We start from the raw sequence: 26,308 nt of genomic DNA, 5'->3' as shown, positions 1-26,308 counted from the left end.
TTTTGTTGAAGATTTATGGAGTCTCACTTACAGACTGGGCATGAAGAGCCGTAAATCAAGAGCATCAATTTTGTGACCCTGCAATGGATGTTGGACATGTTGCATATGCCAGATGTGTGTGTTAAGTCCATGAGACCCACATGCAGAGCGGACAGAGTAGCATATTTATAGTTTTGTTCCTCATTCTAGTAATGAGGAAAAATATTAAACCAACATATTCTATTTGATTGGTGAATCAAAGAATTTGACAATAAATCAGGATACATCTCCAGATCATAGATGGTCCATGTTGATCACAGCATTTTACCAATGTGAGATTAACTTAATTCTTCACAAGTTTGAATATTGCTTGGTACACTTTAGGCAAGTGGCTCCACCTACATTTCCATAAATGTAAAATGGCCAATGACACTAGTAGTTATCCTAAGCTTCAATTTAACACCAGAAGCTGATTGCATTGTCGTTGCCTCTTTGCTGCACATTATAGCTGCCAAAAAAGTTAATCAATCACCAGCAAGTTAGATCATCAAAATTTGATATCAAAATATATTAACTACCCTATTCCAGATAAAATTGATTAACGGAATCTTTTCTACAATTACCAGAGCTAATTAGCAAGTCAATAATCTAGGCAGACCTCTTGATGTCAACACATCAAAAGCAAAATCCTTTCAACAGGTTCCGTGATTCACATGATTTTCAGAAATGATGTAGAGTGCACATCACCTGAAAAGAGCATATAACAGATTAGTCCTAAAGTAAACAAGAAATACTGTGGGAAAAAGAATTAATCAAAGAAAAAAGGCGTATCTGATGAACCAAATCACAAGGCACTAAAGGTCCAAGTATATACTATGTGTACTCAACCCAATTACATGGATTTTCTACTCGATCTGGCATTATTTTCTTCTCTTGTGACTAAATGATTTCAACTTTTGTAGTGCAATCATCAAGCCCTCATGCAAATGTTGAGTGCTTCCATCCCAATCCCAAGATATCATTTTCCTCTCTTGTAAATCATTTAAAAGCATTTCACCTTTTACAAAATTCTCCTCCTTGAAAATGGCATCAATGAGAACAGTATAGGTGGTGGTATTGGGCCAAAGACCTCTTTGTTTAATCTTTTCATATAGTTCGAGTGCAGCTATAACATCACCATGTGCACAAAGGCATGAAATGAGAACATTGTCTGCAACCACATCAAGCTTCACTCCGCAGCGTTCCATCATGCCTTTCAACTTCAAGGCCTCTACAAAGTTAGCTTCTTTGCAGAACTTGTACATCATAGTCATAAAAGTAGCAACAGTTGGAACAAGTCTCATCCTCAACATGCGATTAAGAACCAGCATTGCTTCTTCAACCTTCCCACATAGTGCAAGACCTCTTACCATTGCATTCTCAACTACATCATAGGGACTGACCTATTGAATGGTGATACCATACTAGAAATGAAGAAGATGGCAGAAAAAATTTGAACTGTTGTTATACCGTCAGTTGGTCACCCATTGTTCATGTGGAAGCAAACTTTGCATCACTGTTTTAGATTGATTCAGTGACATGTTTAGGTGTATTAGGTTTGGTTTAATGTAATTTTGCTTATACCTGTACGAGTATTAGTTGGTGTAAGGTGTTTAAATTTGAAATTTGTATTTTCATTAGGTGGAACAGTGGCGTGTGGTTTGTATAAATTTATCCCTATTTTTTGAATAAAAAATAAAGCATCATTTTAGTCCCACAGTTCCCTTTCTTTCATTTGTTTTTTCTGCTTTGTTTTCATGCAAAAACCAACAAGTGGTATCAGAGCTTATATTGATCTTAGAGAGCTTGATAATTTAATCTTCTTTCTCCTCACTTTCAACCCCTGTTACGACACTCTCTTTGTCAAAACTCCAAATATTCAGTTTTAATGGCACAACCTTTAGTCTCTCTCACTCCTCCAGTCTTTAATGGCAAGCAATACCATATGTGGGCAGTCAAGATGAAGGCATTCCTTTGTGGACAGGGTCTGTGGCAATACGTGGAGGAGAACCATCAACTACCTCACTTGGGGCCAAATCCCACCCTGAATCAAAATCAGGATACATGAAGAAGAGGATATCAAGGCATCGAGAGCTCTCTCTCACATTCATGCAGCAGACCTTGTATTTACAAGGATCATGGCATATGAAACACCAAAGGAAGTATGGGATAAGTTGAGAGAAGAGTATACGGGTAGTTATACAACAAGAGGCATGCAAGTGTTGAACTTAAGAAGAGGATTTGAGTTGCTGAGAATGCAAGAAACTGAGAAGGTGAGGAAGTATGTTGATAGATTAATAAGTATGGTTAATAAAATTAGATTCTTGGGGTGGAGTTGATGGATAAAAAAATCATGGAGAAAGTGTTGGTGAGCCTACCTGAAGGATTTGAGGCTAAAATCTCCTCTCTTGAAGATTCTAAGGACCTAACTCAAATAACACTTATAAAGATGGTCCATTCCTTACAAGCTCAAGAGCAAAGGAGGCTTTTAAGGCTAGAAGACGCAGGTGAAGGTGCTATGGTTGCAACACATGAAGGGAAGTTTGTACAGGCATGAAATAAGAGAAATGTAGGAGACAAGAAAAGGAAAGAGAAGGCCAATGTTCAGTGGAACAAATCTGGTGGGTTAAAAGAGTATCCACCGTGTTCCCACTACAAGAAGAGGGGACACTCAAAAAAACGGTGCTGGTTCAGACCAGGAGTTTAGTGTAAAGCCTGCAAACAATTCGACAATGTAGAGAGAGTTTGTAAAAATAAAGGGGAACCCTCTTAGCAGCAAACTCAAATGGTTGAAGATTTCTAGCAAGGGCAAGAAGCGGAGCAATTATTTATGGCATCCTGCGCGATAGGCTCACCATGCAATGAAACCTGGTTGATTGATAGTGGGCGCACCAGTCACATGACTTCGAATCTGCAAATCTTCATCAGCTTGGACAAAGCGTTTCAATCCAAGGTCAAGATAGAGAATGGAGAATTTGTGGATGTCAAAGGGAGAGGTGATGTGGTTGTGCAAACTCAGTCAGGTATTAAGCTGATTTTTGATGTGCTTTATGTTCCTGAATTAAATTAAAGTTCACTTAGTGTAGGACAAATGTTAGAGAGAAAATATGTCCTAAATTTTTAGGATCAATCTTGTAAAATACTAGATAGTGAGGGCTGTGAACTTATGAGAGTTAAAATGATAGGAAAAGGTTTTCCCATTGACTAGAAAAAATCAGAATTCAAAGCTCAAAGTGCTTAGCTAGATGAATCTGAAATTTGGCACAAACGCTTTGGCCATTATCACTACCACAGTCTCAAGCAAATTCAGACCAAACAGTTGGTCCTGAACATGCCCGAAATTGATGAAGTGAAAACCATATGCCATGCATGTCAACTTGGCAAGCTAAGCAGACCACCCTTTCCCTTAAACCAAGCTTGGAGAGCTGTAGAAAAACTCCAACTCATCCACACAGATGTATGTGGACCTAAGCAAACATCTTCTTTGAATAGGAGTAATTATTTTGTCTTGTTCATTGATGATAAAACCAGAATTTGTTGGGTGTATTTGTTGAAGCAAAAAAATGAGGTGGCTGGAGTTTTTGGGAGGTTTAGGCTGCTGGTTGAAAACCAAACTGGTTTGAGCATCAAAATGGTGAAGAGTGACAATGGGAGTGAGTATACATCAAAAGAGTTTGAAATAATCTATATAAAGGCAAGAATTAAGCACCAATTCAGCAGTCCTTATACTTCCCAGCAAAATGGAGTAAGTGAGAGGAGGAATAGAACCGTTGTTGAGTGGGCGAGATGCATGTTGGCTAAGAAGAAACTGCCAAAAAGTTTTTGGGAAGAAGTTGTAAACACTTCAGTCTATTTGCTTAATAGACTTCCCACAAAAGCCTTGATCAACTAAACCCCTTATAAAGCTTGGTATGGAATCAAACCAGCTGTGGATCATTTAAGGGTCTTTGGCAACATTTGTTATGTCTTAGTTCCAGCAGTCAAGAGGAGGAAGCTAGATGAAAAAGCAACTATAGGAATTCTTATTGGATATAGTAACCATTCTAAGGCATATAGAGTGTATAGTCCAAAAACTAAGAAGATCCATGTCACTAGAGATATAAAGGTTGATGAGCAAGGTGTTTAGAATTGGGAAGAGAACAAAGTTAATGAAAGAGAAAGTCCATGGCTGACTAATGCTATTGGTGATGGAGTTGTTGAGGAAGATGTAAGTGAAACTGAAGAAGAGCTCCCAGTTAGAGGTATTCGATCATTGGTTGAGGTATCTGAGAGGTGTAATATGGCTGCACTTGAACTAACAAGCTTAGCTTAGAGAGCTGCTATGTAAGAGGAGTTAGCAATGATAGAGAAAAATCAGACTTGGAAGCTTGTGGACAAACCATGGGATAGAAAAATGATTCAAGTCAAGTGGATTTTCAAGAAGAAATTTAATCTTGATGGTTCAATTCATAAGCACAAAGCAAGGTTGGTTGTTAAGGGATTTTCTCAACAATATGGAATTGATTTTCAAGATACATTTGCACCGGTGGCAAGGCTTGACACCATCAGGCTGTTACTTGCTTTAGCTGCATAATTCGGGTGGAAAATATTCCAACTGGATGTCAAGTCTACGTTTTTGAATGGATGGCTCAATGAAGAGATTTATGTTGAGCAATCGGATGGGTACCAGGTTAAAGGCCAAGAGAATAAAGTGTATCTTTTGAGGAAGGCTTTGTATCGCCTAAAACAGGCTCCGAGAGCCTGGTATAGCAGGATCAATAAATATTTGAGCAGCTTGGGTTATTTGAGAAGTCCTAATGAGCACACATTATATGTAAGAGAATTGGAGGGTGAATTGATTATTGTTTCACTATATGTAGATTGTAGATGCAAAAAATCTACCGTCATGAAAATAGGGTGTGATCCCATGAGGTTGAGTTCACTGACAATCCATTAGACCTGCACACATGAAAGGGCAAGCGTGAAGCTTCCGGAAAACACCGAGGTGGTGTTTGCCGTAGGCACTCCGACGCTCAAGTCAACAAGGCTGAAAGAGATTTAATAAGAATTAAGGAGAAGAATAATTACCAGGAGTCTTGTCGGAGGCTAGGACTACGGCGAAGGCGTCGGGTTCTTGGGAGCAAGAACTTAGGAGCAAATAGATGGTTTTGAGTGGTGTAGATTGACTGTGAGAGATTGCATGCTTAATGAGAGGGCAAGCCTCTGTTTTTATAGTGAACCCAAGGGGTTGGAATCCTAGTAGGACATTGAGTCCTCTTTTGGGAGATAATCCCTATCATAAAAGAGATATGATTTCTTAACCTTATCAGATTAAGTTTAATAGTTTAAATAAGAGTTGGAATCTTAGTAGAACACTAAGTCCTATTTTGGGAGATAATCCCTATCATGAAAGAGATATGATTTCTTGACCTTATCAGATCAAGTTTAATAGTTTGAGTAAGATTTGAAATCTTAGTAGAAGAGGAAATAGAATGAGATTCTGATTTCCTATTTATACTCTGTTGCAAGCTAATGGGCTGAAACCCAGTTTAGCTTAACTTATAGGATAGCCCAACTCATAGAGTGGGTAGGTCGCAAGGTGATTTTAAGCGTGGGCCCAATCGGGATTGGGTTGAGGCCTTGGGTCGTGACATGTTTATTTCGTTATTGGGCCCCGCCAAGCCCAAGACGATTTTTGGCCCTAACATAGATGATCTTCTCATTACCGGAAGCAGTCCAAGTAAGTTGAATAAGTTTAAGGAAGCCATGCATTGTGAAATTGAAATGACAGACCTTGGGAAAATGTCTTACTTCCTCGGTATGGAAATTAATCAAGCTTCATGTGGGATATTTTTTGATCAAAGGAAGTATGCTATAGAGGTTCTTAAACGGTTTGGCATGGATCAATGCAAGTCAGTCAATACACCGCTAGTTGCAACTCAGAAACTGAGCAAAGAAGATGGCGTTGTGAAGGTAGATGAGTGTTTATACAGAAGCTTAATAGGTTGTTTGCTGTATCTAATAGCAACCATGCCTGACTTAATGTTTGCAACAAGTCTCTTCTCCAGGTTTATGAGAAATCCAAGTGAAAACCATTTCAGGGCAGCCAAGAGGGTGCTCAAGTATATTAAAGGTAATCCTAGACTTGGTGTGTGGTTCAAGAAGTCTGAAAATTTCTAGCTTGTGGGATATTCAGACAGTGACTGGGTTGGATCGATTGATGATATGAAGAGTACATTCGGCTATGTGTTTTTCCTGAATTCAGGTGTTGTGTGTTAGTTGTCCAAAAAGTAGGAAACGGTAGCTCAGTCAACAATAGAAGCAAAATAAATTTTTGCTACTGCTACCGTGAACCAAGCCATTTGGCTTAGGAAGATTTTGAATGATCTAAAGCAAACTCAGAGACAGCCTACTGTGATTTTTTGTAACAATCTATCTACAGTTGCTATGACAAAAAACCCAGTTCATCATGGCCATACAAAGCATATTAAGATAAAATTCCATGCAGTGAGGGAAGCTGAGCAAGATGGTGAGGTTGAGTTGATATACTGTCGGGGAGAAGAACAAGTTGCAAACATCATGACTACGCCATTGTCCAAAGCCAAGTTTGAATATCTTCGGTTCAGACTTGGTGTTTTCAACAATGATATCAAGGAGGAGTATTGAATGGTGATACCATGCTAGAAATGAAGAAGGTGGCAGAAAAAATTTGAACTGCTGTTTTACCATCAGTTGGTCTCCCATTGTTCATGCAGAAGCAGATTTTGGGTCACTATTTTAGATTGATTCAGTGGCATGTTTAGGTGTATTAGGTTTGGTTTAATGTAAATTTGTTTATACCTGTACGTTTATTAGTTGGTGTAAGGTGTTTAAATTTGAAATTTGTATTTTCATTAGGTGGAACAATTGCGTGTGTTTTGTATAAATTTATCCCTGTTTTTTTACTAAAAAATAGAGCATCATTTCAGTCTGACGGTTCTCTTTCTTTCATCTGTTTTTTTTTTGCTTTGTTTTCATGCAAAAACCAACATAAACATACCATTAATTAAGGTAATACATTGTGTAAGATTAGGTGTGAAACCCCTCTCTGACATGTCATGCACAACAGAATTGGATTCTTGGAAAGTAGAAACTCTATTAAGTCTAGTTACGAGAGCATCGTAGGTATTTATATTATGAAAAACTCTTAATTTATTCAGAACATTTAGCTACCAACTCACCAGTTTTATAACACTCCATTATAAGCATGTTAAGAGTAAGCTGGTCAACTACAGTACCTTCTACTAGCATCTTTTTCAAGAATTTAACACCTACTTCTAACATACTAGTCTCACAGAATCCAAGAATGAGAGAATGACACGTTAACTTGCCAGGCAAAAAGCCAGTCTTCATCATGATACTGTGCAACATAGAGCACATTAACAAATCCTTTTTCTTGGAAAAACCATGTAAGAGAATATTATACGTAGCCAAACTAGGGCACAGACCTCTGCTCCTCATTGTTGATAGAAGACCATCTGCCTTCATCATTTTTCCCATCCTTAAGAATCCATCTATAACAGCATTCAGAGAAATAGTGTCAGGTAAGACGCCTTCCTTCTCCATTGCAACATAGATTTATAAAGCAACCTTCGATTGACCGGCCTTGAAAAGGCCATTAACCAAATAGGTAAGCATTACCCCATTTGGAACAGTACCTTTTGCCATCACTTTGTCAAAGAAAAGAAGAGCAGAAACCACTTTGCCCTTCTTACATAACCCAGAAAGAAGACTATTGTTATTATTGAACCTAACTCAAACTTAATTTGAATCACTACCAAAAACACTCTAGCACATTCAACACACGAATTAAATAGAGAAAGAAAAATAAGAACACAGGGATTTTACCATGGTTCATTTATTCCAATGGAATAAACTACATCTACGTTAAGCTCTAAGTAATTTGGGGCTCACTACACTATAAGGATCAAGATCATACAAATTACAAGCCAATCAACACAAAATCCAAATCTCTCACTTGTACAATATTTCCTCAAATCAACCCATAATCGCAACAAACAAGACAATCTATGCAATGTGTCTCTACCAGAAGAAAAAACTTATTTCTTCTACCCACAATTTCCACCAATTGTGACTTGATTACAAGATTTGAAGAGAGCCTAAACGAAGAACCCTAGCAGAGTTGAATAACGTGAGAAGGGGAATTGTTCTACTATAAATTTCTCTCGAAACTCAGCCTTATATAGTTTGACTTGCTGGACTGCTTAGAACCGTTGGATCATGCTAGATTCTACGACTGGGATTTCTCACTTAAGATAACTCCAAAATGGCAGCATAGAGGTAGATGCAATGCGACACCGTTTAAAGCTTCACTCAACAACGAGTATATGTATAACTATCAGGTAACAAATTATCTTGTACCATCTAATCAAGAAGGACCAGTACCTCCCATAATTTTCCAGATTTGCATGCCTCCTTTGCACCTTTGCACAGTCCTATATAAAAAATTACTGTGTTGTAGGCAATAGTATCTATAGCAGAAGGAATGTAGTAAGCTTATTCAAAAATTGTTTTGCCTCCTGCAAATTACCACCTTTGCACAGTCCTTTAAGTAAACTACCATATGTAAAATGACTTGGGTGATGACCTAGTTTAATCATTTCGTCAAACACATTAAATTCTTTTAACCCATTGCCCAACATTCCATGGCCATTTATAATACAATCATAAGTCACTGAGTTAGGGACAAGACCTATTCTGCTCATGTGATGCATAAAATCTTCTACCTCACCAACTTTTCCAACCTACGTAGAGAAGCAACCAACACGTTAAATGTAAACTGATCTGAATCATGACCATTGCAATTATAGTCATAAAAAGGCTATTCCCAATTGGTATAGTTATAAATAAGAATAAACTTTAAATTTTAATAAGTTATAATTTTTCTAATTCCCGTCTTAAGGAAAATTGTCTCCACATAGTAATAATTATTTGTACATTGCAAAAAAATATATGTTATGTTCCATTAAATGTTTAAGATGAAATAAAATATTTATCTAAAATTGTTTGAGATAATGATTTATGCTTTAGAGTTATACCACATCTTTTAACTTACGGGTACATTAATTGCTAGCATTTATATCTTCTTGTTGAAGCCAAAATATTTCCAGTTTCTCAAACATGTTTAGTGCTTCTTGGCACGAAACTTTTTGTATTTTCGTACTATCATACTCATGATTATTTCATTTCTCTTCTTGTCTAATTATAGCAATGATTTCTTCTTCAATTATAACATACATGACTTGTTGCTTATTTGGATAATTAAGGAAGACATTAATATCTATTCGATTAGTATAGTGAAGTTGTCGAATCTGATCACTCAATTCTACAATGACTCTTTGATTCTCCTCATTCACTCCATTTGTAACTTGCAATTCATCGATATCGAGGGTCCTAATTTTGCAATGCTTAAAATAATTGACAATTGTCTGTGGCTTCACATCAATTGACCATGCAACAACTACATTTACAATTCCATCAAAGACACTTATCTTTGCTAGTTCCAAAATACGATCTTTTATCAGTTTCAAAAGTAGTTATTGAATTGAAATTCTAATACTATTAAAACATGAATTGAAATCCTAATATTGTACTACTAAAACATGAATTATAAAATAAGAAATTTTTGTAACTACTAGGGGTGTTCAAAAAAATGCAAAAACCGAACCAAACCGAAAAAACGATTTGGTTACGGTTTGAAAAATTCAAAAAACTAAATTTTCAGTTCGGTTATCGGTTCGGGAGAAATTAGAAACGGTTAACCGAAAACCAGTTTTCTAAACCGGTTATATATATATATATAATAACCTAAACTAAAATAAATCCCTAATTCACTCAATCTAAAATCCCAACCCAAATTTTTTTTTTTTAGTTCCCAATGTATTGTCTATATTTACAATTTAATTTAGGACAAAATTAAAAAAAAAAAAGTTTTTTAAAAAAAAAAAAGGGAAAACCGGTTCAAAACTGGTTAACCGCTTTTTTGAAAATGGTTAACTGGTTTTTCGGTTAACCAAAAAACCGGTTTTCCCTAAAACTAGTTCGGTTTCGGTTTGGGAATTTTCCCGAACTGAAAATCTGGTTTGGTTTAGAAAAGCAGTTAACCGCTTTTGAACACCCCTAGTAACTACACCTCTATTAAGTTATAACCTCCTCATAATAATAAAATTAATTAATCCTACCATTATGACTATAGAGAGGTTTTACTATATATATATATATGCTAGGAGCTAGACTTTTGGAGTGAGTTCTACCGAAGCCCATTTATCACTTTCAACATAAAACACTATCTTAATTAAAAAAAAAAAAACAGAAAAATTTTTCAGGAGGCCAGTAGAAGAAAGAGTGACCGTGACACTTGCAGTAGAACCCAAGCACAATCTTCATCTAAAATTCAACAATTGTGCTTCATTAGAAGAACAACTGCCTGCCTATCTACAAAAGACAAACCAAATGGATTTCTGAAAACATTTATAATTGGTCTAATCCAAAGACTTAGGCTAACCTATGTAGTTACAGCTTACAATAACTTCATTGATCCATAACATGAATTGATATGGTTTAGGTGATAGAATTAATTGACAGACCTGAAATAGCAGAATGATGAATGGAGAAAATATTGGATTATCTCTTTTTTTGTTTGAGAGATCAAGTGAAGTTCATTCATTCTTTCTCGTATGGATTATAGATGAACTTCTTACCTATATTAACAAAAGAGAGGTGTGCTATCTTGAACCTAAGTAACAGTCTTATAACAAGAAGAAATATCAGCAGCTCGTTTTCTGCAAAGTAACAACAAACCACGGCCATGGCCATAGCAAATCATAACCTTAGAAAGGCTTTAAGAGAATCCTTGGCAACAAAAATTCAGACATTTGAACCACAATACAACCCAAAAACTGCAGATCTTGATTATTGCAAGGCTAAACAGGATTCCAGCATTTGAACACCAACACCAAATTGCAGAAAGCAGCAGCTAATGAAGCCAATAATAGAAACTTTCAACGAAACAAAACTCTCATTACAGATAACTTTTGAAGTATTTATTTATTATTTTTATCTCCTTTATTAGGGAACCTCAATGGTACCAGGAAATTTTATTAATTGATTAAAAAATATACACCTAGACAAGGGGGGACATAATGAACCTTACCCTTCTTGAAAAATCCTATTACAATAGGTAAACACAGAAAATGCAAATGCATGCAATTACATATAAATAAAAAAAGAAAAGAAAAGAAAATATAATCCAAAGCTCTACCGAGAAGACTGTAATGTTGCCAACCACATCCGAATCAGCTTCATTTGTCTCATTAAAAGAAGATCTACCTATCCACAAAACACAAACCAACTGGATGTTAATGAAACCCTGATAAACTGCTCCATGTCTAAAGACTTTAGACTACTGATATCAAGCTTACTCTTGGTCCACTCATCAAAAGCATGAACTGATAATCTGAAAGCAAACTCAAATATTGCAACCATAGTACCAGAAACTTTATTTTTAACCAAACTTATAATCTATTGAGAATGTCAGAATTTGACTCATTCCTTAATTTTTCTGTTATTACATTTTAATGCGGCAAGCATGAAGTCTTAAATTCTGACGGGAATTTGTATTCCAATTCTGGATTAAATTGGCCACTCGCTTCAAAATGATACATTCCATCCCATGAAAGATTGAGCTCCACCCATTATTAGAGGAAAGACTACCTGTCAACTAAGCACAAATCAACTGGATTTCTTTATAAAACATTGATGTTGCAAAGAAAGGAATCAGAAGAAACAGGATATAAGAAACAGGTTTTACCTTTGCCATCGCAACTTCTTTTAAGATCACTCACTAATAGAATGAAAAGCTTTGAAGACTTAGATTCCAAAAAAATGATGTACTTCAATTGATAAGTTGCATAAATTTAGTGTTTTTAGGTTTGTTTTTATAGCCTTCTAGTTAATTTGTCATTTGTTTTCTGTGTTTTTATGTTAGTTTTTGTTAAGTTTGAAATACGAATGGTTAGCTATTGATTTGGAGAATTTTGTAATTTTCAGGCGTTAATTGAGTAGATTGAAGCGTTGGAATGAAATTGGAACTCAAAGCTTGAAGAAATTGAGATTAACTGACAAGTTTGAAGGCCATGGCCTTGCCTTGGTGGTTCACCACGGCCATGGTGGTTGAATGAAAATAAAATAACGAGGACAGAAAACACCATGGCCTAGGTTGTGGTGATGTACATTTGGACACGGCCAAGGCCGTGTCGGACACTTTTAAGGTTTTTGGTAGCGTGCCGAATGCACCAAATTAATTAACCTTACTGACCTAACTATTGAATTGTATAAAGGGCAAGCAAGGGTCGATCCCACAGGGAATGACTCGATTAATTTCTATATTGTAAAACAATAAAAAAAACAGAAACGCAAATTAAACTTTAAACAGAAAACCTGACAACAGTAATGAAAGGGGGTTTGTAATCAAGGCAAACAAAAGTAAAACAGAGAAATAAAATATCAGGTTAAACAATCAGTTCTCGGTTCAATATCCGCCTAAACATGCATTGGACATAAAGTAACTGTAACACTGTTCTATCTCATCATTATGAAACTACTGACCCTAGGAAACAACAAGCTCTGTTACCCGAATTCTCCCTTAGTTTGTCACTACAGAAACAAGCTCTTCGAGTAGATACTAACCCTTGAACAACCTAGAACAAGCTCTCTAAATTTAATTCAATGGCAGCCTTAAGAATTAGGAGAATAGATCAATCTAAGCAACAATCACGCAAGCTCGGATTATTTAACTTAGGTTATGTTATTCAAGACAATAGACCGAAAACTTGTCCATAATCAGCTATCATCATGTGTCACTCGTTGAATAGAAAAAGGACAATTACGGATCACAATTCCTAATTCTAACAGGTAATTCTGATTAACAATTTAGCATGCCAAAACTAAATCACTCAAACAAGAATACAAACAATTAAAACAGAATAACATAAACAATTCCAATAAAAACGAGATTAAGAACAATGTTACTAGAGTCAGGTTACACCAATGACATGAAATTAGGTTCAAAATCCCCTTGAACTGAAGAAGGAAATTAGCGCACATCGATGTAGAAAGCAAAAAGACTAAAAGAAAAACTCTCGCTCTCTCTCTGTTTAACCTAAAAACTCTAATTAAATAACATGTATTTTCCTTAATTCTCCCAAGAATCACGGAATTTCTTTCCTAGACGTTTCCTAGAAGATAGACTTCCAGATTTGATAAAATCTTATAGATATGGATTCCAGAATTCGTCTCCAGCTTGCACAAAGTTCTCGCAATGTAAAAGATCTTTTCTGGGCTCCATCACTTCATAAAAATTGTAGTCTAGGATGTGTAGATGAATCTGGGCTTTTGAATCACCCGCTTTCGAATCCGACGCTCCAGTTAGGCCCGTTTGAAGATCGATGATCAGCTAAGGAATCCTTCTGCGACTAGGATTCCAGTCCGGTTTTGCAACAACAACTGAAAACCCAAACGAACTCGGATTCTACTATAAACCTTCCTGAAAAGCTTGATTTGTCCTTAATTTCTCTGCAGACCACTTTTGCAATTGAGGAATCTAGCTCCATGAAAAACTGGAAAACGCAGCACTGGTCAGCATAACGAAAAATCTGGAAAATCTGGAATTTCCTAATCTTTTATCACTTACTCCTAAAGTCTATCCAACTATGCCAAACTCACAAAAAAACTCTAATCAATTCAAATAGGCAAAAACATACAAAAAACATAAAATGGAAGGAATAAAAATATATCAATTACACTCGTACAGGTTTTTATTAGTTTTTCTTTCCTTTTTCGTTTAGAACTATTTTGGGTATTTAAGGATGATTAAGATTACTCCTTAGGAGGCCGAATTTTACCCATTCTTGGAGAGAGATTATTGTGTAACAAAAGAGAAAGGAGAATCAAGAACAAAATTCATCAAAGAGTTTGTTTTTACTTTTCAATATGATTTATTTCTTGGATTCTACTCTTGTTTCTTTTATTATGAACTAATTTTCTCAGGCTAAGACTAGGGTTAGTCTATTTATGGATCTGTGATCAATCTTTTACTCTTTGGTTAGTGAATTATTTTTCTAATGATGAGTTTATATTATGTGCTTAATGCTATTAGGAACTTGATAAATTTCTGATAGAATTGTTTTGTGTGATTGAGACCGAGAGGAGATATCACATGAGTGCTCTAGTGATATAGGCCATGGATTAATTGGATATAGAGATATATGAATTGATACATGCAATAGTCATAGGCAGGATTAACTTGTGCTGAAAGCTAGAGGATTTCATAAAGCTTAATGCTCGTCTGTTTTATTAAATCTATATAGAGATATCTAGGTTATGAATTAGAAGTAGAATTAATATTGCTTGAGAAAATATATTGGTTAACCTAGGAAATCCCGTTGTCACATTAATTAAATAAATTCATTGACCATAGTAAATTGAGCGGTGCAAAGAAGTTATAGATGAGCCCGAAGTCTTAGCCGTTTTCTCTCATTGAATTCTCAATTTTAGTTTTACTGCAATTTGTTTCCAATATTTCAGATTTTAATATTTTCAGTTTTAAAGATCACCATTCTAAGTTTTGATTATCTAGATAAAGTTAAGACTAGTTCGTATTTCAGTATTTGTTTACGCAATCCCTTGGGTACGATAACCTGTATTTTGTTACACTTTATTACTTGACACTAGTGCACTTGCTAGTAGTTGTTGCAAACGACACAACAAGTTTTTGGCGCCGTTGCCGGGGATTGTAGTTAGGCAATATTGAAATCATTAGTTTAGCTTTACTTTAGATCTTGTTCCATTCTTTTTTTATATTTATATAATTTTTTCTTTTTCAAGTTCTCTTGTTTTCAGATTTTCCAGTGTATGACACACACTAGACGAAGATTAGAGATTCTTAAACCTTTTGATCCAGAAATTGAGAGAACAATGCGAGCATTGAGAAGAAGGCAAACAAGGAATATGACAGATAATAATAATAATCAAGTGGATCATTTACTTTTAGAGAATCTCGAAGAAGATGCAGCCCTACGTTCTTTAATGGATTATGCAATGTCGTCATTGAGGGGCACTGCTTCTAGCATTAGGAGGCCAGCCATTGCAGCAAATAACTTTGAAATTAAATCTACGATTATTCAGATGATTCAGTCATCCTGCCAATTCAATGGTTTAGCCCACGCGGATCCAAATGCTCACATTGGAAATTTCTTGGAGATATGTGATACATTCAAGCAGAATGGTGTCACAGATGATGCAATTAGATTGAGACTGTTCCCTTTTTCCTTAAGAGATAAAGCCAAGAATTGGCTAAATTCTTTGCCTGCATAATCTATTACAACTTGGGATGCATTGGCTCAGCGCTTTCTAGCTAAATATTTTCCTCCCTCTAAAACGGCAAAGATACGTAATGATATCACTAATTTTATGCAGATAGATGGAGAGTCATTATATGAAGCATGGGAGTGTTACAGAGAGTTGTTGAGGAAATGTCCGCATCATGGATTACCAATTTGGTTACAAGTACAAACTTTTTATATTGGTTTAATTCCTGCTAACCGTTCTATGATTGATGCATCTTCAAGAGGCACTATAATGAAGAAGACACCAGAAGCAGCGTATGAATTATTGGATGAGATGGCTTCAAACAGCTACCAATGGCAGTCTGATAAAGTGCCACAAAGGAAGGCAGCAGGATTATATGGAGTAGATGCAATCACAACAATTTATGCTCAATTGGAAGCATTGAACAAAAAGATTGATAATATGAGTGCCCCAATCATGCAAGTGAAGAGCATGAGTTGTGATCTATGTGGAGGAGACCATCTTAGCAATGAATGTCAGGTAGGTAACCATTTTGCTAATTCTACTGAAAGTGCTAATTGTGTTGGTAATTTTTACAGGCAACAACAGGATAATCCCTACTCCAGTACTTACAACCCTGGTTGGCAGAATCACCCCAATTTTTCATGGAGCAATCAAAATGCAGTGAAACCACCACCTCCAGGTTTTCCTCAAGAAAAGAAGCCTAATTTAGAGGAACTAGTGACGAAGTTTGTGAGCTCCACTGAAGCAAGATTTCAGAATCAAGAAGCTTCGATCAGAAATTTAGAGACTCGGATGGGGCAGTTGGAAAATTTAATATCAGGGAGAGCTCAAGGAACGTTGCCTAGTGACACAGAGAAGAATCCAAAGGAGCATGTGAAGGCAATTACACTAAGGAGTGGCAAAGAAATTGGGCATAAAGAGCAAGAGAAAGAGGAAGCACCGAAAGTGCAACCATACAACATTGCTGAAAAGTTGTTTGAACCTAAGAAGATAGTGATTCAGCCTCCTTTCCCTCTTGCATTGAAGAAGCAAAAAGTTGATCAGCAATTTGCAAAAATTTTAGATATTTTTAAGAAATTGCACATTAATATTCCATTTGCAGATGCTCTTCTTCAGATGCCTAGCTATGCAAAGTTCTTGAAGGAAATCCTTTCTAACAAGAGAAACTGGAAGAGCAAGAAACAGTAAAACTCACTGAAGAATGTTCAGCAATTTTGCAAAATAAATTGCCACCAAAATTAAAAAATAAAGGGAGTTTTACAATACCTTGCATTATTGGTTCACTTTCATCTTCCAAAGCTTTATGTGATTTAGGTGCTAGCATTAATCTAATGCCTTTATCTATTTTCAAGAAATTGGGACTTGGAGAACCAAGAGCCACCATAGTATCTCTACAACTGGCTGACAGATCAATTAAATATCCAAGAGGTATTGTGGAGGACGTGCTTGTCAAGGTAGATAAGTTTATTTTTCCTGTAGATTTTCTTGTGTTGGATATAGAAAAAGATGTTGAGATACCTCTCATTCTTGGACGACCATTTTTAGCCACAGGTAGGGCATTGATTGATGTGCAAAGAGGTGAGCTAATTCTTAGGGTAGGAGATGAAAAAGTAACATTTGATGTTTTTAAAACTATGAAACACCCTTTAAAAGATAACACGTGCTTTAGAATTGATGTTTTTGATCCTTTGGTTCATGAGTATTTGCAAGATAACAGGTATGAAGATCCATTGGAAACTTGCTTGGTTGATTCAAAAGAAGATGGAGGGGAGAATAAGCACTTAATTGAGATTGTAACAAGTTTGGAGGCCAATCCACCTTATAAAAGGGTCATGTTGAAGGATAAAAAGCTTGCAAAGTCCAGCCTTCACCACAGGGTACCCCGTGTCAGTTTACACAACCATGGCTTTCAAAAAAAAAAAAAAAAAAAAATCCCTAAAGCCTAGCATCACAAGTGTCAATGACTGCCTGCTCATTCATGGAGCCATTTGACCACCTTATGAACCCAAATTCCTAGTAGGTTTGTCCTCTCACTTCAGGGAAGTTTCTGTCTCTCATTTTTCAGTTTTTTTTTTTTTCTTCTTTTTGTTTTTCATGCACTGAGGACATTGCATCCTTTAAGTTTGGGAGAGTGAGCGGTTTGGTTTGTGTTACATTGTTGATGGTTTATTTCATTTGTTTGGTGTGTTTGTTTTTAGGAAGTGCTTAGTCTGTTTGTTTTTATTTTATTTTATTTTTGTTTGGTTTGTATTTAGTATTTGTTGCATGGTGGGTAGTATGCTTATGCTGTTAATACAATCCCGAAAGAGCTAGACTTTGTGATATTCCCAAAAAAGAAAAAAAAAATTTGCTTTTTGTAATGAACTTGGTAATCACTTGGAGTAGTGGTAGTATCAAGTCATTGAAAGAATTCAAACATGCTTATATCTTTAGGAATGATGAAGAGTATGCAATTCTAGATGGTTGTGCAAATTATGGTTGACTACTTGATTTTGTTGTGTAATAGCCGAGCCTTGTCTTCACTCACTAGTCTTAAAAANTTCTTGAAAAATCCTATTACAATAGGTAAACACAGAAAATGCAAATGCATGCAATTACATATAAATAAAAAAAGAAAAGAAAAGAAAATATAATCCAAAGCTCTACCGAGAAGACTGTAATGTTGCCAACCACATCCGAATCAGCTTCATTTGTCTCATTAAAAGAAGATCTACCTATCCACAAAACACAAACCAACTGGATGTTAATGAAACCCTGATAAACTGCTCCATGTCTAAAGACTTTAGACTACTGATATCAAGCTTACTCTTGGTCCACTCATCAAAAGCATGAACTGATAATCTGAAAGCAAACTCAAATATTGCAACCATAGTACCAGAAACTTTATTTTTAACCAAACTTATAATCTATTGAGAATGTCAGAATTTGACTCATTCCTTAATTTTTCTGTTATTACATTTTAATGCGGCAAGCATGAAGTCTTAAATTCTGACGGGAATTTGTATTCCAATTCTGGATTAAATTGGCCACTCGCTTCAAAATGATACATTCCATCCCATGAAAGATTGAGCTCCACCCATTATTAGAGGAAAGACTACCTGTCAACTAAGCACAAATCAACTGGATTTCTTTATAAAACATTGATGTTGCAAAGAAAGGAATCAGAAGAAACAGGATATAAGAAACAGGTTTTACCTTTGCCATCGCAACTTCTTTTAAGATCACTCACTAATAGAATGAAAAGCTTTGAAGACTTAGATTCCAAAAAAATGATGTACTTCAATTGATAAGTTGCATAAATTTAGTGTTTTTAGGTTTGTTTTTATAGCCTTCTAGTTAATTTGTCATTTGTTTTCTGTGTTTTTATGTTAGTTTTTGTTAAGTTTGAAATACGAATGGTTAGCTATTGATTTGGAGAATTTTGTAATTTTCAGGCGTTAATTGAGGAGATTGGAGCATTGGAATGAAATTGGAACTCAAAGCTTGAAGAAATTGAGATTAGCTGACAAGTTTGAAGGCCATGGCCTTGCCTTGGTGGTTCACCACGGCCATGGTGGTTGAATGAAAATAAAATAACGAGGACAGAAAACACCATGGCCTAGGCTGTGGTGACGTACATTTGGACACGGCCAAGGTTGTGTCGGGCACTTTTAGGGTTTTTATTAATTTTTCTTTCCTTTTTCGTTTAGAACTCTTTTGAGTGTTTAAGGATGATTAAGATTACTCCTTAGAAAGCCGAATTTTACCCATTCTTGGAGAGAGATTATTGTGTAACAAAAGAGAAAGGAGAATCAAGAACAAAATTCAACAAAGAGTTTGTTTTTACTTTTCAATATGATTTATTTCTTGGATTCTAAAAAAAAAAAAAAAAAAAAAAAACAAAAACATCTGCTTCCCACTGAAAAACAAAATATTAATAACGGGGAGTACAATAGCATTACAACCTAACTAGTTGCAAGATGAGTGAAAGGTTACTTCACGCCACTTCAAATAACATTTTATGTGCAATGTGGTGAGCTCTGTTATTAGCCTCTGTTCTCACAGAGCTGAAAAACAGTAAAACCTATAAAACTGCAAGAACAACATTTTTACTAATTACCTCACTTCGAAACTTTGTACACTGCATATACATTCATGTCATACTGCATCCCGGAGTTGAGACTGTTTTGTTGGTCCCTGCAACAACAACGTAATTGTTAATGAACACTCTGTTTTGTGAAAATCTAATTGTTTTGATAAAATCTAATGTTGTGGGGTTCTAGAAATTGACAGACCTGAAGGGCCCATAAGAATGAAGTGAGGTAATTGACAGATTCAGCCTTTTTCATTCTGAAAGCAAATTGACTTCATTCTTCTTCCTCTGGATCGTAAATGAACTTGTTATCTATCTCAACACAAGGGATGTGCGTTATCTTGGGCCACTCTTGTCCTTTATCCCTTTTGCAACGTTGTTTCAGCAAAGGACAATCAGAAACCCATAGTTCCAGAAGCGAGGATGGAAGGTCTGGTAAGTGCTCAACACGTGCATTGTTGTGCTTCAACCCCCCGTGTAATGATGTGATAGCATGACATCTACTAATTTCAACTTTTTTCGGAATGGAAAGCAAACCATCTGGAAACAAAACAAGATTCGGAAGCTCTGCCATGTACAGCTCTTTAAGAGAGGTGAAGCTCTGGGAACCTTGTAGTGGCTTCTCAAGAAAAATCTCATTTCCCCACAAATGTGTGAGCTCTTCCTAACCAACAATTTTCAGAGTTTCTAATTTCTGAAATCCCTCCCTGGTCCAACTTCTAAACCTTGGAACATTTGATTCTTCACTAATTCAGGACTCACTCGAGCTATTGCAAACCATGCCTTTGCTGCATCTTCTTATATTCAACGAGCGGAGCACTGGAAGGCTTGAGAGAGAAATCCCTAATTCCTCACATTTATCAATCACAACAGTCTCCAATAAAGGAAGAGGGTTCAGTGTTCGGGAGTCAATTGGACCATTGCATAACACGCTTTTGCACCTTTCTATTACTAAATGGCAGAGCATTGAGAAGCTTGTGAACGAAACCACCAGTTGCTCACAATTTGTAATAACAAGTTTCTCTAATGAAAGAAGACGGTTAGGTAATCTATCTTTCAGAGAGTTTAGGACATCGTGATATGGAAAGCTGTTTGAGACAAGAGAACCTTTCAACATGCTCCTTTTCTTCAAAAGGATCCCAATGCTCCCATTCTGGCAGATTCTCAAAACTAAGAGTCTAGTAATTGAAAACAGTCTGAGCAACTCTCCCCATACACCTCACCTATTTTTTTAAGCATTTTCATCCCTTTGATGGTGAGGTTTTTAAGTGAGCCTATTAGCCCAATGGAAGGCAAGGTCTTGCGACTTTCACATCCATCCAATTTCAGAGAAACCATATTAGAGAATGATGGATCTCCTATCCAAGATGAAATTTTTTTGCCACAAAAGTTATTGATTGTGAGCTCTTTAAGATTTGTATGGGGTTGTAAAATGTCAAGAACAATTTTCTCAACTTCTTCGTCTCGTGAAGCATGAGAAGAACTCCATTCTAGCACTAACACTTCCAAGTCCTTCTTATCACACAATATAGAATCTCTTGTTTCATGACAATCAGTTGCATTGTCTAACCTTGAAGTATAAAGTTCTCCACGAATAAACTTTAATTCTTTCAAATCTTTCAAACTAGATACGACACCTTCACCCACAACAAAATTAGATAAAGTTCGAATACATTTCAGTTTTTTCACTCCCAAAGGCATTTCTCTTATAAGTCTTGCACCTCTAATATCAAGATGGCGAAGATTGACCAAATCTCCCATTTGTAAAGGCAACTTTTTGAGATGAGAACAACATTTTAATAACAAACATTGTAAATTGAATAGTGAACTTGTTGACTCAGGTAGATTTGAGACTTGAGTTTTAGAAAGATTAAGATACCTAAAATGTTTCAAATCTCCAATTGAGTCGGGTAGTTCAATTGCATGATAGTTTGTTAAAGATAGTGATCTCAATTTTTTGAGCTTTGGAAATAAATTGGGAAAGGCTGACTAACTTACGTAAGTCCAATCCACGCTTGGCCTTGGTAGCCAAAATATTGTCAGGAATGTCCGTAGCTGCTCAACTTCATGGAAGACTTTGAAATCCTTCTCAACTTCATACCTTCTAAATATGTAAGAAGGGTGTCGAATCTTTTCAAGTTTTTCTATTTGTGCGACACTTGATTCATCCTCAAATCTAAAACTTGTATCTCGAGAAATCCATTGGGCCAATTCATGGACAAGGTCATGCATCACAAACTTTAAACTATCATTACTCAATTGTTGAAAAATTGACCTTGACAATGTTGAAGTAAATGATATTTTGCTGGAAATCATTTTGCATGGTTGGTTTGAAAGTTTGGCGCCAGGTTTTTGAATTAAAAGGGCTGTCTGTCATGTGCAGTTCCTTTTTTGAAAGTTATTTGAATGATGTTTTAGGTGAAGACAGCCAGTGATTAAGCCACAAAATCTCAGTGAATTTTGTGTTTGTTAAGAGTGGTTCAAATTGTAGTATATTTAAAGATTATTTATACTAAAAAGTAGTTGTAACAGTGATGTATTAGGTTCATATATTTCTCTGTTTTGAATGAAAAACGCAAACTGTTTTTGTATCAGTTCTTTCTCTTCTGTTTTAGCTCTCTCTCATGCACAAATAACCTTCTTTCTCTTAGCTTTAGAACCCTGAAAAACCTACAATTGGTATCAGAGCTTCTTTGATCTTTCAGGACCAGAATACTAACTCAAAAAAGCTTCTCCATGGCATCTAGTTCTGCTCCAATCTCTGCTCCAGTTTTCAATAGTGACCAGTACCATGTTTGGGCTGTCAAGATGAAAACATATCTGAGGGGCCATGGCTTGTGGCAATATGTGGAAGAGGAGAAGCAAGTTCCCCATCTTGGACCCAACCCAACGCTAAACCAGATAAGAGCTCATGAAGAAGAAGCAGCCAAAGCTCCAAGAGCATTATCTTGTATACATTCAGCCGTGACAAATCAGGTCTTCTCCAGGATAATGGCATGTGAGACACCTAAACAAGCCTGGGACACTCTCAAGGAGGAGTTTGGAGGGAGTAACCAGACAAGAAATAAGCAGGTTCTAAACTTGAGAAGAGAATTTGAAGTACTCAAGATGCAGGACAGAATCTGTCAAGGAATATGTGGACAGACTCATGGCTGTGTGAACAAAATCAAGCTGCTAGGGGAAGACTAACCACCCAGAGTGGTGGAGAAGGTCCTGGTCAGCTTACCTGAGAGGTTTGAAGCAAAAATTTGGTCCCTAGAGGACTCCAAAGATCTGTCCCGAATCAGCTTGGCTGAGCTGGTTCATTCACTTCAAGCCCAGGAACAAAGAAGGCAGCTGAGGCAAGAAGACTCAACTGAGACAGCCATGTAGTAGGTCAAAAAGGAAGGGTACAAGGAAAGAAAGACAAATATATTGGTGAAAAAGAAAAGAAAGAGCACATCAAGGAGGGAAACGTGGAGGACAAAGATCATTTCCTCCATGTGTGCACTACAAAAAAGAGAACCATCCAGAATATAATGTTTGGTTCAAACCTGGCATACAATGCAGGTCATGCAAGCAGTATGGAGACATAGAAAAAGTGTGTAAAAGCAAAGGAAATCACAGGAGCAGCAGGCTGCGGTGGTGGAGGTCCAGCAACCAAATCTAGAAGCAGAACAACTCTTCATGGCTTCATGCACAAACCACACATGTGTGATGATGTAGGCTAATTGATAGTGGTTGCACAAACCACATGACTCCATCTATCAAGTTTTGTGAGCATTGATAGACTCTTTCACTCCAGTCAAGTTGGCAATGGAGAATTTGTGGAAGTCAAAGGAAAGAAGGTTGCTGTCCCAACTACATTAGGCACCAATTATTACAAATGTTCTTTAGTACCGAAATCAACCAAAGCTTGCTGAGTGTGTCAAATGCTAGAAAAGAACTACTCCCTACATTTTCAAAATATGTCTTACATTGTAGTTGACAACTTAGGGAATGAATTGATGAATGTGAAAATGCTAGGAAAAGTTTTCCAATTGAATGGAAAAACTCAGCCTTGCATGCCTTGTCTGCAAAATGTGTTGAAACTGAAACTTGGCACAAAGACTTGGGCATTATCATTATTCAGGTCTTAAGGAAATGAGGAGGAGAGAACTTGTTCAGTGTATGCCCTAAATTGAGGAGAAGGAAGGGGTATGTCAAGTTTGCCAACTGGGAAAAATCAGTAGACAACCATTCCAGCAAAACAATCCTGGAGAGCTGCTGAAAAGCCTCAGCTTATACAGACAGATTGTGTGGTCCAATGCAGGTGTCCTCTCTAAAAGGCAGTAGGTATTTTCTGCTGTTTATAGACGATTTCACCAGGCTGTGTTGGGTCTACTTCCTGAAACAAAAGGGAGGTGGCTGCAATGTTTAAGTGTTTTAAGCAAATGGTGGAAAATGAAACTGGTTTGAGTTTGAAAACCATCCGGAGTGACAATGTTTCAGAGTATACCCCAAATCAATTTCAAGAACTGTGTGTAGGGTCTGGAATAAAGCACCAACTGAGCTCTCCTTACACACCACAGCAAAATGGTGTGAGTGAAAGAAAGAACAGAACTATAATGGAAATGCAAGGTGCTGCTGTTTGAAAAGAGACTTCCGAAGTTTTTCTGGGCTGAAGCTGTAAATACAGCAGTTTACCTTCTCAACAGGTTGCCACCAAAGCCTTGGATAACAAAACACCATTTGAGGCTTGGTATGGAGTAAAGCCAAGCATCAACCACCTCAAAGTGTTTGGAAGCATTTGTTATCCTCACATTCCAGCCATAAGAGGAGTAACGGATGAAAAGGCTGAAACTAGAATTTTTGTTGGTTATAGCACTTATCCAAAGCATATAGGATTTACAATCCTAAGACCAAAAAATTCCTGGTTAACCATGATGTAAAAGTAGATGAGAAGGGCTGTGGAACTGGGACAGAAATGAGATTGAAGGAGTAATATGCAAGAACAAGGAGGAGACTTAATAGCTACTCAGGATACTCCAGATTTCAGCTCTGATTCTGAAGCTGATTCTTCAATTAGGGGAACTAGACCTTTGGCTGAAATTTATGACAGATGTAACTTGGCCTTGATGGAACCAACATGTTATGCTGAAGCAGCCAATGTTAAGAGTGAAGGCAGCAATGGATAAGAAACTTGACATGATTAAGAAGAATACAACCTGGGAACTGGTAACTAGACCTGCCGGAAGAAAGATTATCCAGGTGAAATGGATTTATAAGAAGAAATTGAATCCTGATGGTCATTAACAGACACAAAGCAAGGCTTATATTGAAGGGTTATGCACATCAATTTGGGGTGGACTTTACTGACACCTTTGCACCAGTTGCAAGGCTCGACACCATCAGAATCCTTCTTGCAATTGCAGCCCATTTTAAGTGGAAATCTTCCAAATGGATGTGAAATCTGCTTTCTTGAATTGGTGGCTTGATGAAGAGCTTTGTGGAGCAACCTGAAGGTATACGGTTGAAGGACAAGAGATAGGTGTACCTTCTTAGGAAGGCTCTTTATGGATTAAAACAGGCCTTAGGGCCTGGTACAGAAGAATTAATGAATTCCTAATGAGTTTGGGGTTTGAAAGAAGTCTCATGAGCATACCTGTATGTTAGAGAGGTTGATAATGAAAGGATATTTGTTCCTTGTATTTTGAGATCTGCTGGTGACAGGTCCTAACTCCACAGCTGCTAGATTTATCAAGAAGAGTTGCACAAGGAATTTGAGATGACCGACTTAGAGGAGATGAGTTTCTTCTTGGGAATGGAAGTTGGGCAGTCCCCTTATGGCATATTTATCTCCCAAGAAAGGTATGCTAATGAACTTCTCAAAAAATTTGCAATGGAGAACTGCAAACCTGTCAACACACCTCTAATGCAAAATGTGAAGCTAGTAAAAATGATGGTGCTGCTAAGGTTGATGAAACTAAGTATAGAAGCATAGTTGGGTGCTTGTTGTACTCGACTGCAACAAGGCCAGACATTATGTTTGCAGCAAGTTTCTCTCTAGTTTCATGAATGAACCAAGTGAGCTGCATTTGCAAGCAGCAAAAGAGTCCTCAGATACATTAGAGGATGTCCAGACCTGGGAATATGGTTTAAGGAACTGAAAATTTCAGTTTGCATGGTTTCACACTGACAGTGATTGGGGTGGCTCCTCGGATGACATGAAAAGCACCTCTGGATATGTTTTCTTTGTGAATGCAGGTGCCATACTGGAATTCAAAAAAGCAAGAGGTGGTAGCACAATCCACTGCTGAGCTGAATATGTACTACTGCTGCTGCAGTCAACTAGTTGGTTTGGCTGGAAAGATCTTGAAAACTTAAGGCTGGAACAGACTCAAGGAATTGTGCTGCACTGTGACAACCAATCAGCAATTGCTATGTCCAAGAATCCAGTACTCCATGGTCGCACAAAGCATATCAGAATCAAATATCATGCAGTGAGAGAGGCAGAGCAGATGGTGAAGTAAATCTGATTGCATTGCAGGGAGAGGAGCAAGTGACTGACATAATGACCAACCTTTAGGCAGATCCAAGTTTGAAGGATTAAGATTCAGACTTGGAGTTTCCAGCAAAATATCAAGGAGGAGTGTTGAAGTAATGATTTTTGCTGGAAATCATTTTGCATGGTTGGTTTGAAAGTTGTGCGCCAGGTTTTTGAATTAAAAGGGCTGTCTGTCATGTGCAGTTCCCATCCTTTTTGGAAGTTTTTGAATGATGTTTTAGGTGAAGACAGCCGGTGATTAGCCACAAATCTCAGTGAATTTTGTGTTTGTTAAGAGTGTTTCA

At 36.9% G+C, this 26,308-nt stretch overlaps 2 protein-coding genes, 1 non-coding gene and 1 pseudogene across 3 annotated transcripts; 1 reads left to right on the top strand and 3 right to left on the bottom strand.

Annotated features, from left to right (window-relative positions):
• Positions 1-899: 899 nt before the first annotated feature.
• Positions 900-11,541, bottom strand: LOC116145069 (annotated as a pseudogene).
• Positions 11,542-15,030: 3,489 nt separating this feature from the next.
• Positions 15,031-16,614, top strand: LOC116145068. The gene is made up of 2 exons (XM_031430513.1): positions 15,031-15,423; positions 15,532-16,614. Exons 1-2 carry the CDS (start codon positions 15,031-15,033, stop codon positions 16,612-16,614), a joined length of 1,476 nt encoding a protein of 491 aa, XP_031286373.1.
• On the bottom strand, positions 15,502-15,605 carry LOC116145114. The gene has a single exon (XR_004130356.1). It is a non-coding gene; the product is annotated as a small nucleolar RNA R71 (small nucleolar RNA).
• Positions 16,615-19,772: 3,158 nt separating the features above from the next.
• On the bottom strand, positions 19,773-21,259 carry LOC116145067 (putative disease resistance protein RGA3). The gene is made up of 3 exons (XM_031430512.1): positions 20,717-21,259; positions 20,277-20,651; positions 19,773-20,162 (listed from the first exon to the last, which is right to left on the bottom strand). The coding sequence occupies exons 1-3, from the start codon at positions 21,257-21,259 to the stop codon at positions 19,773-19,775; spliced, it is 1,308 nt and encodes a 435-aa protein (XP_031286372.1).
• Between the last annotated feature and the right edge of the window lie 5,049 nt (positions 21,260-26,308).

The sequence above is a fragment of the Pistacia vera genome, unplaced genomic scaffold, assembly GCF_008641045.1.
Source record: "Pistacia vera cultivar Batoury unplaced genomic scaffold, PisVer_v2 Contig46, whole genome shotgun sequence".
NCBI classification, from domain to species: Eukaryota; Viridiplantae; Streptophyta; class Magnoliopsida; order Sapindales; family Anacardiaceae; genus Pistacia; species Pistacia vera.
This window is presented reverse-complemented; position numbering and strand designations above follow the sequence as displayed.

Excerpts from the sequence above, each read along its gene's own strand:
- LOC116145068 (XM_031430513.1), top strand. The coding sequence starts at position 15,031 with ATGCGAGCATTGAGAAGAAGGCAAACAAGGAATATGACAGATAATAAT. Across the intron at positions 15,424-15,531 it reads ATTGGCTAAATTCTTTGCCT|ATAGATGGAGAGTCATTATA; the intron begins GCATAATCTATT and ends AATTTTATGCAG.
- LOC116145067 (XM_031430512.1), bottom strand. The coding sequence starts at position 21,259 with ATGGGAGATTTGGTCAATCTTCGCCATCTTGATATTAGAGGTGCAAGA. Across the intron at positions 20,652-20,716 it reads TGCTTAAAAAAATAGGTGAG|AATGGGAGCATTGGGATCCT; the intron begins GTGTATGGGGAG and ends AGAATCTGCCAG. Across the intron at positions 20,163-20,276 it reads GAAGATGCAGCAAAGGCATG|GAAGAGCTCACACATTTGTG; the intron begins GTTTGCAATAGC and ends ATTGTTGGTTAG.